The 18,572-nt window shown below is 49.5% G+C and overlaps 1 protein-coding gene across 1 annotated transcript in view; it reads left to right on the top strand.

Moving 5' to 3' along the window:
• LOC120427216 (heparan sulfate 2-O-sulfotransferase pipe) overlaps positions 1–18,297 on the top strand; it is a 308,534-nt gene extending 290,237 nt beyond the window's left edge. The window contains exons 4-6 of the mRNA XM_039592081.2: positions 12,623–12,741; positions 16,828–17,387; positions 17,446–18,297. Coding sequence (XP_039448015.2) covers positions 12,623–12,741; positions 16,828–17,387; positions 17,446–17,770 — 1,004 coding nt within the window. The 3' untranslated portion in view covers positions 17,771–18,297. The remainder of the gene's footprint in view (positions 1–12,622; positions 12,742–16,827; positions 17,388–17,445) is intronic.
• The last annotated feature ends 275 nt before the right edge of the window (positions 18,298–18,572 follow it).

Here is an 18,572-nt window from a genome sequence, read left to right as displayed (position 1 = left end):
CCCCCCCCCCCCCCCCCCCCCCCCCCCCCCCCCCCCCCCCCCCCCCCCCCCCCCCCCCCCCCCCCCCCCCCCCCCCCCCCCCCCCCCCCCCCCCCCCCCCCCCCCCCCCCCCCCCCCCCCCCCCCCCCCCCCCCCCCCCCCCCCCCCCCCCCCCCCCCCCCCCCCCCCCCCCCCCCCCCCCCCCCCCCCCCCCCCCCCCCCCCCCCCCCCCCCCCCCCCCCCCCCCCCCCCCCCCCCCCCCCCCCCCCCCCCCCCCCCCCCCCCCCCCCCCCCCCCCCCCCCCCCCCCCCCCCCCCCCCCCCCCCCCCCCCCCCCCCCCCCCCCCCCCCCCCCCCCCCCCCCCCCCCCCCCCCCCCCCCCCCCCCCCCCCCCCCCCCCCCCCCCCCCCCCCCCCCCCCCCCCCCCCCCCCCCCCCCCCCCCCCCCCCCCCCCCCCCCCCCCCCCCCCCCCCCCCCCCCCCCCCCCCCCCCCCCCCCCCCCCCCCCCCCCCCCCCCCCCCCCCCCCCCCCCCCCCCCCCCCCCCCCCCCCCCCCCCCCCCCCCCCCCCCCCCCCCCCCCCCCCCCCCCCCCCCCCCCCCCCCCCCCCCCCCCCCCCCCCCCCCCCCCCCCCCCCCCCCCCCCCCCCCCCCCCCCCCCCCCCCCCCCCCCCCCCCCCCCCCCCCCCCCCCCCCCCCCCCCCCCCCCCCCCCCCCCCCCCCCCCCCCCCCCCCCCCCCCCCCCCCCCCCCCCCCCCCCCCCCCCCCCCCCCCCCCCCCCCCCCCCCCCCCCCCCCCCCCCCCCCCCCCCCCCCCCCCCCCCCCCCCCCCCCCCCCCCCCCCCCCCCCCCCCCCCCCCCCCCCCCCCCCCCCCCCCCCCCCCCCCCCCCCCCCCCCCCCCCCCCCCCCCCCCCCCCCCCCCCCCCCCCCCCCCCCCCCCCCCCCCCCCCCCCCCCCCCCCCCCCCCCCCCCCCCCCCCCCCCCCCCCCCCCCCCCCCCCCCCCCCCCCCCCCCCCCCCCCCCCCCCCCCCCCCCCCCCCCCCCCCCCCCCCCCCCCCCCCCCCCCCCCCCCCCCCCCCCCCCCCCCCCCCCCCCCCCCCCCCCCCCCCCCCCCCCCCCCCCCCCCCCCCCCCCCCCCCCCCCCCCCCCCCCCCCCCCCCCCCCCCCCCCCCCCCCCCCCCCCCCCCCCCCCCGCCCCCCCCCCCCCCCCGCCCGCCCCCCCCGCCCCCCCCCCCCCCCCCCCCCCCCCCCCCCCCCCCCCCCCCCCCCCCCCCCCCCCCCCCCCCCCCCCCCCCCCCCCCCCCCCCCCCCCCCCCGCCCCCCCCCCCCCCCCCCCCCCCCCCCCCCCCCCCCCCCCCCCCCCCCCCCCCCCCCCCCCCCCCCCCCCCCCCCCCCCCCCACCCCCCCCCCCCCCCCCCCCCCCCCCCCCCCCCCCCCCCCCCCCCCCCCCCCCCCCCCCCCCCCCCCCCCCCCCCCCCCCCCCCCCCCCCCCCCCCCACCCCCCCCCCCCCCCCCCCCCCCCCCCCCCCCCCCCCCCCCCCCCCCCCCCCCCCCCCCCCCCCCCCCCCCCCCCCCCCCCCCCCCCCCCCCCCCCCCCCCCCCCCCCCCCCCCCCCCCCCCCCCCCCCCCCCCCCCCCCCCCCCCCCCCCCCCCCCCCCCCCCCCCCCCCCCCCCCCCCCCCCCCCCCCCCCCCCCCCCCCCCCCCCCCCCCCCCCCCCCCCCCCCCCCCCCCCCCCCCCCCCCCCCCCCCCCCCCCCCCCCCCCCCCCCCCCCCCCCCCCCCCCCCCCCCCCCCCCCCCCCCCCCCCCCCCCCCCCCCCCCCCCCCCCCCCCCCCCCCCCCCCCCCCCCCCCCCCCCCCCCCCCCCCCCCCCCCCCCCCCCCCCCCCCCCCCCCCCCCCCCCCCCCCCCCCCCCCCCCCCCCCCCCCCCCCCCCCCCCCCCCCCCCCCCCCCCCCCCCCCCCCCCCCCCCCCCCCCCCCCCCCCCCCCCCCCCCCCCCCCCCCCCCCCCCCCCCCCCCCCCCCCCCCCCCCCCCCCCCCCCCCCCCCCCCCCCCCCCCCCCCCCCCCCCCCCCCCCCCCCCCCCCCCCCCCCCCCCCCCCCCCCCCCCCCCCCCCCCCCCCCCCCCCCCCCCCCCCCCCCCCCCCCCCCCCCCCCCCCCCCCCCCCCCCCCCCCCCCCCCCCCCCCCCCCCCCCCCCCCCCCCCCCCCCCCCCCCCCCCCCCCCCCCCCCCCCCCCCCCCCCCCCCCCCCCCCCCCCCCCCCCCCCCCCCCCCCCCCCCCCCCCCCCCCCCCCCCCCCCCCCCCCCCCCCCCCCCCCCCCCCCCCCCCCCCCCCCCCCCCCCCCCCCCCCCCCCCCCCCCCCCCCCCCCCCCCCCCCCCCCCCCCCCCCCCCCCCCCCCCCCCCCCCCCCCCCCCCCCCCCCCCCCCCCCCCCCCCCCCCCCCCCCCCCCCCCCCCCCCCCCCCCCCCCCCCCCCCCCCCCCCCCCCCCCCCCCCCCCCCCCCCCCCCCCCCCCCCCCCCCCCCCCCCCCCCCCCCCCCCCCCCCCCCCCCCCCCCCCCCCCCCCCCCCCCCCCCCCCCCCCCCCCCCCCCCCCCCCCCCCCCCCCCCCCCCCCCCCCCCCCCCCCCCCCCCCCCCCCCCCCCCCCCCCCCCCCCCCCCCCCCCCCCCCCCCCCCCCCCCCCCCCCCCCCCCCCCCCCCCCCCCCCCCCCCCCCCCCCCCCCCCCCCCCCCCCCCCCCCCCCCCCCCCCCCCCCCCCCCCCCCCCCCCCCCCCCCCCCCCCCCCCCCCCCCCCCCCCCCCCCCCCCCCCCCCCCCCCCCCCCCCCCCCCCCCCCCCCCCCCCCCCCCCCCCCCCCCCCCCCCCCCCCCCCCCCCCCCCCCCCCCCCCCCCCCCCCCCCCCCCCCCCCCCCCCCCCCCCCCCCCCCCCCCCCCCCCCCCCCCCCCCCCCCCCCCCCCCCCCCCCCCCCCCCCCCCCCCCCCCCCCCCCCCCCCCCCCCCCCCCCCCCCCCCCCCCCCCCCCCCCCCCCCCCCCCCCCCCCCCCCCCCCCCCCCCCCCCCCCCCCCCCCCCCCCCCCCCCCCCCCCCCCCCCCCCCCCCCCCCCCCCCCCCCCCCCCCCCCCCCCCCCCCCCCCCCCCCCCCCCCCCCCCCCCCCCCCCCCCCCCCCCCCCCCCCCCCCCCCCCCCCCCCCCCCCCCCCCCCCCCCCCCCCCCCCCCCCCCCCCCCCCCCCCCCCCCCCCCCCCCCCCCCCCCCCCCCCCCCCCCCCCCCCCCCCCCCCCCCCCCCCCCCCCCCCCCCCCCCCCCCCCCCCCCCCCCCCCCCCCCCCCCCCCCCCCCCCCCCCCCCCCCCCCCCCCCCCCCCCCCCCCCCCCCCCCCCCCCCCCCCCCCCCCCCCCCCCCCCCCCCCCCCCCCCCCCCCCCCCCCCCCCCCCCCCCCCCCCCCCCCCCCCCCCCCCCCCCCCCCCCCCCCCCCCCCCCCCCCCCCCCCCCCCCCCCCCCCCCCCCCCCCCCCCCCCCCCCCCCCCCCCCCCCCCCCCCCCCCCCCCCCCCCCCCCCCCCCCCCCCCCCCCCCCCCCCCCCCCCCCCCCCCCCCCCCCCCCCCCCCCCCCCCCCCCCCCCCCCCCCCCCCCCCCCCCCCCCCCCCCCCCCCCCCCCCCCCCCCCCCCCCCCCCCCCCCCCCCCCCCCCCCCCCCCCCCCCCCCCCCCCCCCCCCCCCCCCGTATCCAGAAAGTTTCACCTTTTTGCAAAATAGTATTAATCAATTTAACTCTTGTTAAATGAATGTTGAAAATCGATAAAATTGTTGTATAATTGAAATTCTATGAAAATATTTGTTTAGGATTAAACATTTTTCACCGTGGTTCTACCAAGCGACTGAGTGATGTACAAGCAGATTTGATTAAGTGGCCATTTTCCGGCAGGGCATGTTCTACACCACTCAATGGCGTGTTATGCTTCGGGAGGGGAAAAAACAAGGCTCTTCAAAATCAAGATCCTTTTTTCCCCGACACTCGACACTCGGGGTCTAACCCATGCTAGTCCATCATTGCCCAGGTGTTAGAAAACAGAGACCGGCGGGGGTATGCCAATTTAAATCAATTGAAACCATTTAAATCTCTTCTTTCGGAACAGAGGTGCACCTGATTGAGTACGCCCGGCGGCACCACACTTGTTCAATGTTCATTTAATCACCTTGTTTTTCGCTATCAAAGGAAAATATTTGCACTAAAAATTAAATCCTTGCACGTGTGCTTGGGCTGCTGCAGCAGATGTTCCCAACCCGAACTCAGCCTTGATTCTCGATGCAAATTGAATGGCGTCATCGTCACCAAGTTTCCTAGAGATTGCACTCTGGGTCTCCTCGGTCGGAAATTGAAGCTCGGTTCCGCCCCCTCGACGACGACGTCGACGTCCGCCCTGGGTTACTCCAGAGACGAAATGCACCATGAATAAATTAACTCATGTGAGAATCGGACAATTTCATACGAGCGAGAGACATGGTGATTGGCAGCTCAACTCGTTTTCATCATCATTGGCAGACAGGACAGGACGACGACGACGACGACGGACGAATGAAGCGAAACACGTGTGACGTTATGAAGTGACCTGAATTGGATTAGCTCATCACTCAGATGATGCTGATTCTGGTGGCTGCTTGGTGGTGCTGGCTGCCACAAAAACATGTTTGGGGTTTTGTTCCGAGCGATTCCGTGAAGAGTTGATTTCGAGTGGAGATTCGTCTCTTGAATCAACGATGAAATTTGTTAAAGTCTGAACTACAAGCTAGAAAAACTAACCCCGAGACGCTAAAGTATTTTCTTAAAGACAGTCTCCCAGCTTAAGAAAAGAATCGTCAATTCAATCAAACCACTCAATTGTCTAATATCGCTCGTCTTTTGCATTGACCGTCACCGCCGACACCAGGACATTCGGAAAAGACGGAAAAGAAAATCCTTTGAAGGTGGAGTCCTTTTCTTTTCCTTTTTTCCCCTCCGTGATACAATAGACAGCAGTTTAGTTTTCACTTCATTTGATTGACTTTTTCCCCAATTCGATAGATTTTCCCTTCTCATTTCGGCTTTTTCCCTCCTTTTTTTCACTTGCTCACTCGCTTGTGTCAATGTCATTTCATCGGGGATTTTTTCTCCTCATTGGATGATGTGGTTCCCACTTTGGTTCACAAATTTGCTGGTTTTTCGTTTGCTGCTCCGGTGCGCAATCTTCTTCTTCTGCTTCTACTTCCCGCCGGATTCCCAGGGAATATAAATAGGTGATGAGAAAAGGAAATTACTTCCGGTCGATTGAATGCGTTCCCTAATTTTGGCGTGGGACGCCCCTTTCTGCTCCATATTCAGGATTTTGCACCCAAATGAGGGAAGTCTTGTCAGAAGCTTTGATCCGGATTGTTCGTAATTTTTATCTGAGTGTACTCCCTAGAAGAGGATAATTTTGTCAATGGGATTCAAAAATAAGAAAAACCTCCATTTGAGACAATGTACAGATTCGTATGGAATGTGAATTAATTTATATGACTCATCATAAACCTTCAGGTTTTCACTTTCGATCGAAATCGCAATATATCGCACCGACTTCAAACAGGAAAAACTCGCCCACCAACTGGGCGACGGCCCCCCAACCCAGGAAGACAGCAAATCTCACGCGAATCACCTGGAAAGGTAATTATTTTTCCGCACAGCGACGACAAGCTCGCGACGCGAAGTGAAAATTGCGTGCCTCGAAGATCTGGAAACTGGTTCTCGCGCGGGATGGCATCGCGTGGTCAGTTGGAAGAAGATATCTTCGACGACTTCACCGGCGATCAACGCCGCTTTGTGACAGGCATTAACGGTAATGGTTGTTAGCGATGATTGAAGATGCTGGGATGGCGTAATCGAACAGTGGAAATTGAAAGTTTTCGGACTCCCACCACTCCTGTTCAGTCCTGAAAGCTTCCAGACTTCATCGATCAAGAAATTGAAGTACGATCATCAATCTTGTGCTGTCGACTGAGAGTTCGACGACCTTCCGTGCGACAGACGATTGCTTGCAGCAACCGTCTTCGACGGTGACGTGACAATCCAAACGGTACTCCGCGGAGTGACCACACGACATTCCACTTCAAACCATAATTGCCCAGAATGTAATTTCATCGCAGCAGTAGCAATTATATCAGAAAGACATTTGTCTCACAGACGCGAAGAAAGCTGAAACAGTTAGACAACACACATCTGGTTAAGTCAGAACGAAAACATTAAACAAGACTAATTATGACGGCAACAGGTCAAAACCAACCCAACCCCGCCTTGCGTAACAAGCAAGGTGGGACCGTCCGCGAGCAAGTTCTATCACCCAGGCGGACGGAGTTCCCACAGACCCCTTCCCTCAGTGCAAATACGACACGCCGCCGGTAGAAGTACTCTCGCTGACCTAATTTAGGCGCACTTTTAATGCGCCTCCGAAATACCGTTTGTTTTTTACAACCCACGAGTGTACTTGCTTAATATCTGGTTGATGGAATAGGTCTTCAACGCAGTCAGTGGTTGGTAGCGGCGTTGAACTTGAATAATTTGAAGGGAAATGTTCGTTTTCTAACGCCGTTTGTACGTGTGATTTAAAGTGGTGGATTTATTATATCTATTAAATGGATAATGGTTTCCTCACTCTAAATAAGCAGTCAGTGAACGTGCGTATGAATGGCTGATATTAGACATTTTGGTAGCTTTATCAATACTTTTGTCTTTTTTTTTGTTATGCTAGCCACATTTTGAGTGAAAGTGAGATTGAACAGTGAAGTGACGCGTATAATTTTATGCTTTTCTGCAAACTTCTCAATTGTCTCGAATTGTCCAACAACAGTTATCACATCTGAAAATTCAATTAAAATCAATTTAACAAAAATTGTAATGGCACTTTTTTAGTCGAATTCGAGATAATATTACATCATAAAAGATCATTATGAAACATATAAATTTTACACCTTCCAAATTTACAATTTTTTGTACAGTGTACTGTCAATAATTTACAAACATCATACAATTTATGAAAATATTTTTTTCTTGGATTTTAAGTTTTTTTTTCCGTTATGTGGTCCAAATATTTAAAATTGGTAAAAAAATAAGGTACCCTGTTCGATATTAAATACATAAAAATAATCATTTTGCAATGTATTCGAGATGGTTTGTTTAAAATTGAATTTATTTGTTTTTTCCTTGAAAAAATATCAATTTCAATAAAAAAATTTCCCAATTATTTAAAAAAAGAGTGGAGGTGGGCCGGCAAAAACTTAAAAAAAAGTTCGATGACTTCAATTACATAGAGTGCACCAAAAGAACCAAGACAGTCACTAGAGATATTATTTTTTGTTTGCATTTTTAATTGGCTGAATTGTCAGTACTTTCACCAGTACCAAAGACAATGCATCATTAATTCGTCCAGACAGTCTTTCATAAAAAATGACTCCAAAATTATCAAAAAAATCTTTGAAAAATAATATTTTTCGTGTTTAATTATTTTCTTTTCGAGTTCTGCGACGACATTTTTTTTTTGTTTCGATTATCCGAAGTGAAATTTAGGATAACCGAGTCTTGACTGTGTTGATAAAAAATGCTAAACTTTGAAAATAAATAATTATTTTTTGCCGAAAAAATCAATTTCCTAAGATTAGTAATTGCGTTTTTTGAGAAAACAAAACTTACTCCAATATTTTATTTGACATTACATACTTTCAAGTTATTAATCATATTTGCATTATAAACGCACTTGCAATAAATTTCGATGCAGTAATTTCGAGTAATTTAATTTGAATTTAAAAATAATAAGTTTTCGATTTTTGGAAATAGTTTTTCAGGAGTGATCATTTCTGAAATTATTTTTTTTTTCAGAAATTTAAGCAATTTTCCACGGATTTGCATAAAAAAATAAAGAAAAGAACTATTTTTTGCTGAGGTAAAGCGAATACAGGAAAAAACAAAAAAAATATGATTTTTTTTTATTTTTGTTTTCCTGGGTGTTTTTGAAAACGCGTCAAAAGCACTTGCAAAATTTTATTTTTTTTGTTTTTTTTTAACCTTTAACACTGGAACGCCCAACGCATGTCCAACTTACACGGACGCCCAAGCCTCCCAAAAAAGTTGGAACGGTAACTTCAACTCGTTGGTTCTCGGGCCTAACTCAACCAATCAAGATGATCCTTTTTCCAGTGATTTGTTAGGATGTCTAGATCATTCTAGAACTTTGCAGAACTTAATTTGATCAAATCTTTAATTTCTGCGACCGAAAACATCGTTCCACCTTTTTTAAAAAGACTGCCTCCGCGGAATTTTCGGCGAATTTTTTTTTACACGCGAAAAAAAAAAGTTGGAACGATGTTTTTGATCGCAAAAATTACAGATTTGATCAAATTAAATTCTGCAAAGTTCTAGAATGATCTAGACATCCTAACAAATCACTAGAAAGAAGAATCATCTTGATTGGTTGAGTTAGGCCCGAGAACCAGCGAGTTGAAGTTACCGTTCCAACTTTTTTGGAGCCTTGGGCGTTGGAATGTTAAAGAACTCAAGAATTGAAGTATTTTAACATTAACCTCACCCTAAACTATAACACCCTAAAATATATCAACAACTGGTCTGTTTCCGATGGTTAATATGAAACATTTGCGAAATTTTCTGGTCTCTTAAAAAAATGTATTTTAAAATTAGGGAATCAAGACTAAAATTACACAAACGACGACAAAAAATTGCCCTTCGATGTTTTTTATTAATGACAAACATTTTATAGAATTAAATTAAAGATGGCATTATTCAAAATTGTTGTTCAGCAAAGGTCGACTAAAAAAAATAATAATTGAAATTACAATCCAGAAATGAAAAAAAAAACATTGGAAAATGCATTATACACCAGTACAGTCGATATGCAATCATAAGTTTTCAGAAAATGTAAGATTTGAAGAAAAAAAAAGAAAATATGACGGGTTTATACATCGAAATACAACAAATTGAAAAGATTTTGAACTAACCCAAACAGGCTTAAAAAGTTTCTAAACGCAGGGGAATTTATTTTAAATTGGATTCAGTTGTTTACACTTAAACTTCCATTGAAAATTTGAACTTTTTTGAAAAAATATTTATTTTACCCTCTGAATTTTCTGAAATGGGGGTTACAAAAATTATAAATAATGGCAAAAAATTGATGAATTTTTAAATGAATTTTCACGTTTGACATTTTTGGCGGTCTGTGGCCTCAACAGTATTGCTTATGAAAGCCTGGAAGTACCACATCTGATAAACTTTTCGAATTGTAGCTTTAACCTAAATTTGCAAATGCAAAATAAAAAAAAATATTTAAAAGATCCAGAAACAATGATGTGGACTCATTAGAAAGGTCTCTCGATTACCTAACCAACTATGGGTCGGATGATGGATCCGGACATCGTTTACATGCATTTAGGTGAGATCCGGCTTCAAAAAAGTACATAAATATCACTTAAGTGGTCATAACTCGAGACAGGGTTGCCAGATCTTCAATGTTGTGGACTCGTTGGAAAGGTCTCTCGATTACCTAACCAACGATGGGTTGGATGATGGATCCGGACATCGTTTACATGCATTTAGGTGAGATCCGGCTTCAAAAAAGTACATAAATATCACTTAAGTGGTCATAACTCGAGACAGGGTTGCCAGATCTTCAATGTTGTGGACTCGTTGGAAAGGTCTTTCGATTACCTAACCAACGATGGGTTGGATGATGGATCCGGACATCGTTTACATGCATATAAATGAGATCCGGCTTCAAAAAAGTACATAAATATCACTTAAGTGGTCATAACTCGAGACAGGGTTGCCAGATCTTCAATGATGTGGACTCGTTGGAAAGGTCTCTCGATTACCTAACCAATGATTGGTCGGATGGTGGATCCGGACATCGTTTACATGCATTTAGGTGAGATCCGGCTTCAAAAAAGTACATAAATATCATTTAAGTGGTCATAACTCGAGACAGGGTTGCCAGATCTTCAATGATGTGGACTCGTTAGAAAGGTCTCTCGATAACCTAACCAACGATGGGTCGGATGATGGATCCGGACATCGTTTACATGCATTTAAGTGAGATCCGGCTTCAAAAAAGTACATAAATATCACTTAAGTGGTCATAACTCGAGACAGGGTTGCCAGATCTTCAATGATGTGGACTCGTTAGAAAGGTCTCTCGATTACCTAACCAACGATGGGTTGGATGATGGTTCCGGACATCGTTTACATGCATTTAAGTGAGATCCGTCTTCAAAAAGTACATAAATATCACTTAAGTGGTCATAACTCGAGATAGGGTTGCCAGATCTTCAATGTTGTGGACTCGTTGGAAAGGTTTTTCGATTACCTAACCAACAATGGGTCGGATGATGGATCCGGATATAGTTTACATGCATTTAAGTGAGATCCGGCTTCAAAAAAGTACATAAATATCACTTAAGTGGTCATAACTCGAGACAGGGTTGCCAGATCTTCAATGTTTTGTACTCATTGGAAAGGTCTCTCGATTACCTAACCAACAATGGGTCGTATGATGTATCCGGACATAGTTTACATACATTTAAGTGAGATCCGGCTTCAAAAAAGTACATAAATATCACTTAAGTGGTCATAACTTGAGACAGGGTTGCCAGATCTTCAATGTTTTAGAATCATTGGAAAGGTCTTTCGATTACCTAACCAACGATGGGTTGGATGATGGATCCGGACATAGTTTAAATGCATTTAAGTGAGATCCGGCATCAAAATTCCAGCACCCGATTCGCAACTTTGACACTTTTTTATACGTAACTTTTGAACTACTTATCGGATCTTCAAATAATTCAATAGTGCAGTATGGGGCACCAAAAAAATAGTTTTTAATCTATGAGTTTTTTTGTTCCTGGTTTGTTACATATTTTGTTACATCCACCTGGCCGGGAGAACCTCGAATAAAAATTAAATCGTGCCATTTTTCAGCCAATCCCACCCACAAAGCGCACCACAAATCCGTTTGCTGCGGCACGCTTTATCAAAACATCGCGGAAAATCTAGCTTATCACCCCGTTATTTTTCCAATGTGTCATTTGTTCGGCAGCCTACCAGCAGCGTGAAGGACGAGGGGGCGGGGGAGCTTTAACCAACACCTGCTCGCAATTGTCACGCACAATTTGGGCAGATTTGTGCGGTCGGAAGTTTTTTTTTTTTTATTTGTTCCAATTATTTTAGATGTTTTTTTATGGGGGACTTTTCAATGTAAAAATTTGAAGAAGTATTTAAAACAAAGTGAATGTTACAACTAGGCAATTTTTTTTAACCACCCTAACGAATTTTGCTACTGATGCTACCAGCATCGAGTTAATGCTTCGCCAAACATAAATCATTCCGATAATTTGCTGGATGAGCTACGTCGGTGAGTGATGTCGCACCTCGCGCTATGGGCTCTGTGGGCCGGGACTAAAATTTATCGGCTGCTGAAATCGGGGAATTGTTTTATGCGCGCTCATTTGCGGGCTATTAATTATGTTTCGATGTTGAAGCTGAGGTTCATGATTAAAGTGTGGGAAAAGAGCAACATGGTACGGCAATCGTTGTAATTTATTCTGTGATTTTGCTTCATTTTTTGAAAAAAATGTTTTGGAATAAATTCAATTGCATAACTTGCAAGGTAAAACACGATATTTCTTACTCTGTCAAAATCGCCCCTCACTTCTAAACCTTTCGTTTGAACAGTTTGACCCCGCCAGTATCAACAGCGATCCATCCAGGAAGGTCGAAACTACTCGATAGCAGAAAAGATCGCGCACGTGCCAACCGGCTACTAAAAAGTAAACGTGGTGTGAAAGGAACATAACTCTTTCTTGCAATAGCAACTCTTTTCAACACCTTCACTGTTGCAATTCTATAGGAAAGTTGTGTAGCAAACAAATTTGAAATTGAATGCACATTAAAAAATACTGAATTTCTAAAATTTCTTTTGATTAAGAGTAAATTCATTGCAAAAAAATATTTCATTTTAAACATTTCATATTTAGATGATATTGGTTTCTTGAGCCCAGCCTAGTGCCTACCTTCTAAAACTAAGACAGCACGAGACTGTAACAGGTCATCGATAAAAGTTCAGAAATAAATATTGCTGTTTGTTGAAAGGTCCATCAACAGCGCGCAGTTTATTATAATTACAAAGTATCCAAGATTGGCCTGTCACCTGTTACGAGGTTGTTTAGATAAATCGAACTTTCCGCCCGAGAATACCGCTCGAATCGTGGCCGGCTATCGGTCAAAATGCGTTTTCATCGACTCCCCGAATGACCCCGCAGTTCCCACGACCAAACCATTAACGTGACTAGGTGACTGGCGGCAGTAGCTGTAAAACATGCACATTTCAAATATCAACAAATTGCACAACAACATCATCGTAGCACGTCCGGGAAAGACTGTCGCGGGGTTAATTTATTGGACGCCCGCGAAATGTCCCTCCTTTACGACTTTAGTCAAGTTGACTTGGGGACATATTTTGCCCACAACTAGTCCCACTGTGCCTACTCCCCCCGGTAGAATTTACGGCCTGAACTGCACTAAAAGCTCGCGGCGCGATTTTTACTCCAAGCAATATCTGAAGGCTTTTTCTCTCCCGTTACAGCCGCCTTTGGAACGGGGGCCAATCAGCAGCAGCACCAGCATCTGCCGGCATCGCAGCGCCATCAATCCGGAGAAAGTAATCTGCACCACACGTACAACTACCTGAAGAGCACCGGACAGGTGAGTGAGCTGAGGGGGGGAACTACCGTAGATGTATAGCTGATCTAGCTCAGAGGGTCAAATGTTGTCGACGTTGGTAATGCTGATTGAAACAGGCTTATTTGCACTTGCACGATACATGATGGTAGCTTCTGAGAAAAAAATTGAGAGGTTAATAGATTTTAATATTTAAATTTAAATTTGATATTTTGCCGGAAAATTACATAAATATCACTCAAGTAGTCACAACTTGGGACAGGCTTATCAAAACATTTAATCCACTATATATTTTAATATCTTGACAAACACGTATTTCATCTACTACTTGCAAACTTCATCTTTCTTACGTCCAGTCTAATTTTCAATAAATAAGTCAATAAATTCATTAAAAAAATATTGTTTTTCTAAAAGTGTTACGTCAAACTTGAAATTTATAGAAAGCCTAAAAAAGATCAATTTTTAACATTAAACATCAAAAAATAAACTATATAGTTTACAATCGATCGTACAAGTTTTCAGCGAAAGTTTTAATTTTTAGCAAATCGACTTTTCTTTGTTATTTTTAATCGAATCAAATATGTAAATTTTTCATCATAAGTTTTTCCATATAAGGCTCTATACAAGGGACCATCCATAAACCAATATAAAAATTGAAATAACAAGGTATGGTCTCAACATTTCAATGAGAAAAGTGTTTTAAAGTGCATTTGACACCTGCCCAGTTGTTTTGCAATCATTAGTTTTCAAAATATCAAATTATTGAAGAGATTATTTTTTCGCCGAAAAAAAACTTTTTGCGGTGCTGTACATTGGAATTCCACAAAAATTGAAAATATTTTTGATCGATCCCAGGCATGCTAAATATGATTTTAAACGCAGGATAATGCATTTCTAATTGTTTTTCAGTTGAAAAAAAAAGTTGATTAGACTTCTATTTCATTGAAAATTTTGAAGTTTTCTGAAAATATTGTTTGCCCCCTGATTTTTCGAACCGATTTCAAAGGGAGGGGGGCGACATAAATTTTGAAAATATTTGCAACGGCCTTATGAAGTTAAAAAAAAAGTTGCACTTCCAAAAACATATTTTAAAATATTCTAAATTTAATGATATCTGCAGTTTTTATTATGGTTCAATAAACCACTTAGGGGACTAAAAAAGTCATTTTTAGTGCTAAGGATTAAAAAATGATTTTTTTCAAACAATATTTCAAAAATCATGTTTAGATGTGAAATCAAATTTGCAATTGCAGAATTTTCAAACAAAAAGCAGATAATGGTGAAATTTCCGAAAAATGTTTATTAATGTGCAATGCGAAAAAAAAATCACGAAGGAATAGCTTCATTGCAAACAATGTTTTCGAAAAGCTGAGAAAACATTCATAATTTAACCTTATTTACTTTTTTCATCAAACTACCGGTTGCTGTGATATAGCCTTTTGAAGCTTGAAAAATATTTAAAACAATGAATTCTCTCAATGTAATCTAACTAGCGTTTATTTTTCAACTTGCGATGTCTCGGAAACTACTTGTTTGATTTTTAATTTTAAACATATTTTTTTTTAAATCCATCAAAAAAAATTTGAGGTATCGCGAATTGAAAAAGAAAAATATCATTTTTCACAAAGCCGTTAACTGATGAACAACAAAATCAAAGTAGACAAATTGTGGGAGATTTTACTCAGTTTTTTTTTTTTTTAATTTTTTGCATAGTGTTTTTCTCTCGTGAATTTTTTTTTTCAAATTGCTAAACAAACACATTTTTTGAAAATTTTCAACATTTTATCACTTGAAAACGGTACACTTTTTCAAATAATGTTTGACATTTTATAAATTTTCTTCAAAAAATCTTTTATTTTCAATTCATAAGGCCGTTGTAAATAATTTTTGAAGTTTATGTCCCTCAACTCTGACCAAAGTCGAGGGGGGGCAAAAAAATAAAAAAAAATTTAAAATTGAATTTACGAGCCACAGTTTTAACATTTGAATGAAACAAGTGTTTAAAAATGCATTGTACACCTGTCCAGTTGTTTTGAAATTAGTTTTCAAAATACCTATTTATTAACGAAAATTTTTTTTTTTTTTTTTGAAAAAAAAAAGTTTTTGCGGTGCTGTACATTGGAATTTTATTAAAAAAAAAAAATATTCAGCCCATTCAGGCTGAATATGATTGTCAATGCAGAAAAATGCGTTTTAGATTGTTTTCATTTGATTGGACTTCTATTTTCATTGAAATTTTGATGTTTTTGGAAAAAATATTTTTTTTGCCCCCTGATTTTTCTGACCAATTTTGAAGGAGGAGGGGGGCGACATAAACTTCAAAAAATATTTGCAATGGCCTAACTCGATAAAAAAAGTTGCACTTCCAAAAACATATTTTAAAATATTCTAAATTTGATGATATCTGCAGTTTTTTATGGTTCAATACCACTTAGGGGACTAAAAAAGTCATTTTTAGTGCTAAGGATTAAAAAAATGAGTTTTTAGTGCTAAGGATTAAAAAATGAGTTTTTTCAAAAAATATTTCAAAAATCATGATTAGATGTGAAATCAAATTTGCAATTGCACAATTTTCAAACAAAAAGCAGATAATGGTGAAATTTCCGAAAAATGTTTATTAATGTGCAATGTGAAAAAAATCACGAAGGAAAAGCTTCATTGCAAACAATATTTTCGAAAAGCTGAGAAAACATTCATAATTTAACCTTATTTACTGTTTTGATCGGACTACCGGTTGCTGTGATATAGCCTTTTGAAGCTTGAAAAATATTTTTTTAAATAAATTCTCTCAATGTAATCTAACTAGCGTTCATTTTTCAACTTGCGATATCTCGGAAACTACCTACTTGTTTGATTTTCAATTTTCAACATATTTTTTTTTTTTAATCCATCAAAAAAAAATTGAGGTATCGCGAATTGAAAAAGAAATATCATTTTTCACAAAGCCGTTAACTACTCATCAACAAAATGACAAGACAAATTGTGGGAGATTTTACTCAGTTTTTTTTTAATTTTTTGCAGAGTGTTTTTCTCTCGTGAATTTTTTTTTCAAATTGCTAAAAAAATAATATTTTTTGAAAATTTTCAAAAAAAATTTTACTTTGTTTGACATTTTTTAAATTTTCTTCAAAAAATCTTTTATTTTCAATTCATAAGGCCGTTGTAAATAATTTTTGAAGTTTATGTCCCTCAACTCTGACCAAAGTCGAGGGGGGCAAAAAAATTAAAAAAAAGTTTTTAAAATTGAACTTACGAGCCACAGTTTTAACAATTGAATGAAACAAGTGTTTAAAAATGCATTGTACACCTGTCCAGTTGTTTTGAAATTAGTTTTCAAAATACCTATTTATTGACGAAATTTTTTTTTTTTTTTTGAAAAAAAAAAGTTTTTGCGGTGCTGTACATTGGAATTTTACAAAAAAAAATCCAAGCCCTATCATGCTGAATATGATTATCAATGCAGAAAAATGCGTTTTAGATTGTTTTCATTTGATTGGACTTCTATTTTCATTGAAATTTTGATGTTTTTGGAAAAAAAATAGTTTTTTTGCCCCCTGATTTTTCGGACCAATTTTGAAAGGGCAGGGGGGCGACATAAACTTCAAAAAATATTTGCAATGGCCTAACTCGATATCACAATCCCAAAAATATGTATAAACAATCAAAAATTAAAAAAAATATTTTAAGAATTTAACTTCGTATGCATCTTTTATTCTGAAAAGTCCCAGCTTTTCACTTTATGTGACATACTTCCATTTTTACCAAATTCGGTGGGTGATAAAACGGTAAAGTTAAGATTGGCTAATGAAAGATGAAAAAAAATCGTCTGTACGATGAACAATATTGAACTTTATTACCGAATTTCGGTAAGTTGTAATTTGAAAATTCATAAAACTTGACTGAATTTGCTAAAAATTCATTGCTTACACTGAAGAAAAAAAGCTAAATATGATATTTTTTTAAATACTAAAAACGGAGGAAGAAAAACATAAATATAAGAGAAATAAAGGTAACGGTACAATAAAAGTTGTTCAAAATGAAAAAAAGAAAGGAAATCCAAACAAAATGGGCAACAGAGATATAACGAACAAACTTCAACACCAATTCCAGATGCAAACGCTGAGCGCCCACGACCTGAACAACACCCGCCGCGCCCAGGTGCCCATCATCTTCTTCAACCGCGTGCCCAAGGTTGGCAGCCAGACGTTCATGGAGCTGCTCCGCCGGTTGGCCATCCGGAACGATTACACCTTCCACCGGGACGTGGTCCAGCGGCTCGAGGTGATCCGCCTTTCGCCAGACCGCCAGCAGGAACTGGCCGAAATGGTTTCCGATCTTCCCGTACCCTCCGTGTACGTCAAGCACGTCTGCTATACGAACTTTACCCGCTTCGGGTTGCCCATGCCGATCTACGTCAACATGGTGCGCGATCCCGTCGAACGGATCATCAGCTGGTACTACTACGTCCGTGCGCCGTGGTACTTTGTCGAGCGGAAGCAAGCCTTTCCCGATCTACCCCTGCCCGATCCTCGCTGGCTGAAGAAGGACTTTGAGACTTGCGTGCTGCAGGGAGATCCTGAATGTACCTACGCCCAGGGAGCCATCCACGAGGGAATCGGCGACCATCGCCGACAGACGCTGTTCTTCTGCGGTCACGACGATCAGTGCTTGTAAGTAGAATGGGTGGTATTTTGATCGCCAGGTACTAAGTTATAAATGTTCTTCCAGACCCTTCAACAGCCCCGGAGCGCTGGAACGCGCCAAGTACGCCGTTGAAAGCCAGTACGCCGTAGTCGGAGTCCTGGAAGATCTCAACACGACCCTCTCCGTTCTCGAGAAGTACGTGCCCAAGTTCTTCTCCGGAGCGCCCTCCGTCTACTTCAACGAGGTGAACCTGCTCCAGAAGATCAACAAGAACAACTTCAAGCCGCCCGTCTCCGAGGAGATCAAGGAGCTGGTCCGACGAAACTTTACCCGCGAGATCGAGTTCTACCAGTTCTGCAAGCAGCGATTGTACAAGCAGTACCTCGCGGCGCAACTTCCGCACCATTGAGAGGCCATTGCTACCTCGCAAGCAAGCTAAAGTTCCACAACTCACAGTTCAGCAACAATAACTTTAAACAAGTGACTTCATTTCATCAAAAACTTCAGCGCGCGCAACTAATACCAGAATCCTCTTATTTATATTACAAACTCAAAGCGCGAAACACTCCCACAACTTCCACCACCACACCTGTTCGAGTTTAAGTAAGTTATCGAAGCTAGCGAAATGATTTTAAAACAAAACCTTAAATGAAAGAAAAAAAAGTGAAACTTTGAATGTGATAGGCTATTGTGAAGGCGATCCCCGCACCACACGAAATTTGTACATTACGATTGACCGCGCTGTTCCGATTCGGACTCCTCTCAAAGGGAACAGATGATGCTACACTACACCAGATTTTTGTTTGAGTTGGAAGGTGACAGCGATCGCTTTTTCGTATTTTTGTAAGATGATTGTAGATTTTTAGCTCTTTTATAGTTGTAGAATGTAGAAAGTATTAATAAATGTTAACTTATAATGCATCTTGATTACATAAATTTGCTGGTTTTAATTGACAATGATCCGAATTCCGACATGACGTTGCAGAAATGGGCAGTTTAAGCATTGCCTAATCATCACAAAACACTTCTCATCCCATAAAGCACTTCTTCCCTCAAATCCCGCAAATACTTCTCCAAGAAGCCAAATAAAGTTCTTCCCAAGCTAGGCTGGCAGGAACCGCTGCTGCTGAAGAGTGTGGCACATCCAGGCAGGAGAGAGATTTATGCCACAGAAATGTGAATTTAATGATCCATTAAGGGGCGGAGAGCGC

This window comes from Culex pipiens, chromosome 3 (assembly GCF_016801865.2).
Source record: "Culex pipiens pallens isolate TS chromosome 3, TS_CPP_V2, whole genome shotgun sequence".
Lineage (NCBI taxonomy): Eukaryota > Metazoa > Arthropoda > Insecta > Diptera > Culicidae > Culex > Culex pipiens.
The sequence above is the reverse complement of the archived record's forward strand: the minus strand, read 5'-3'. Positions and strand labels throughout refer to the sequence as shown.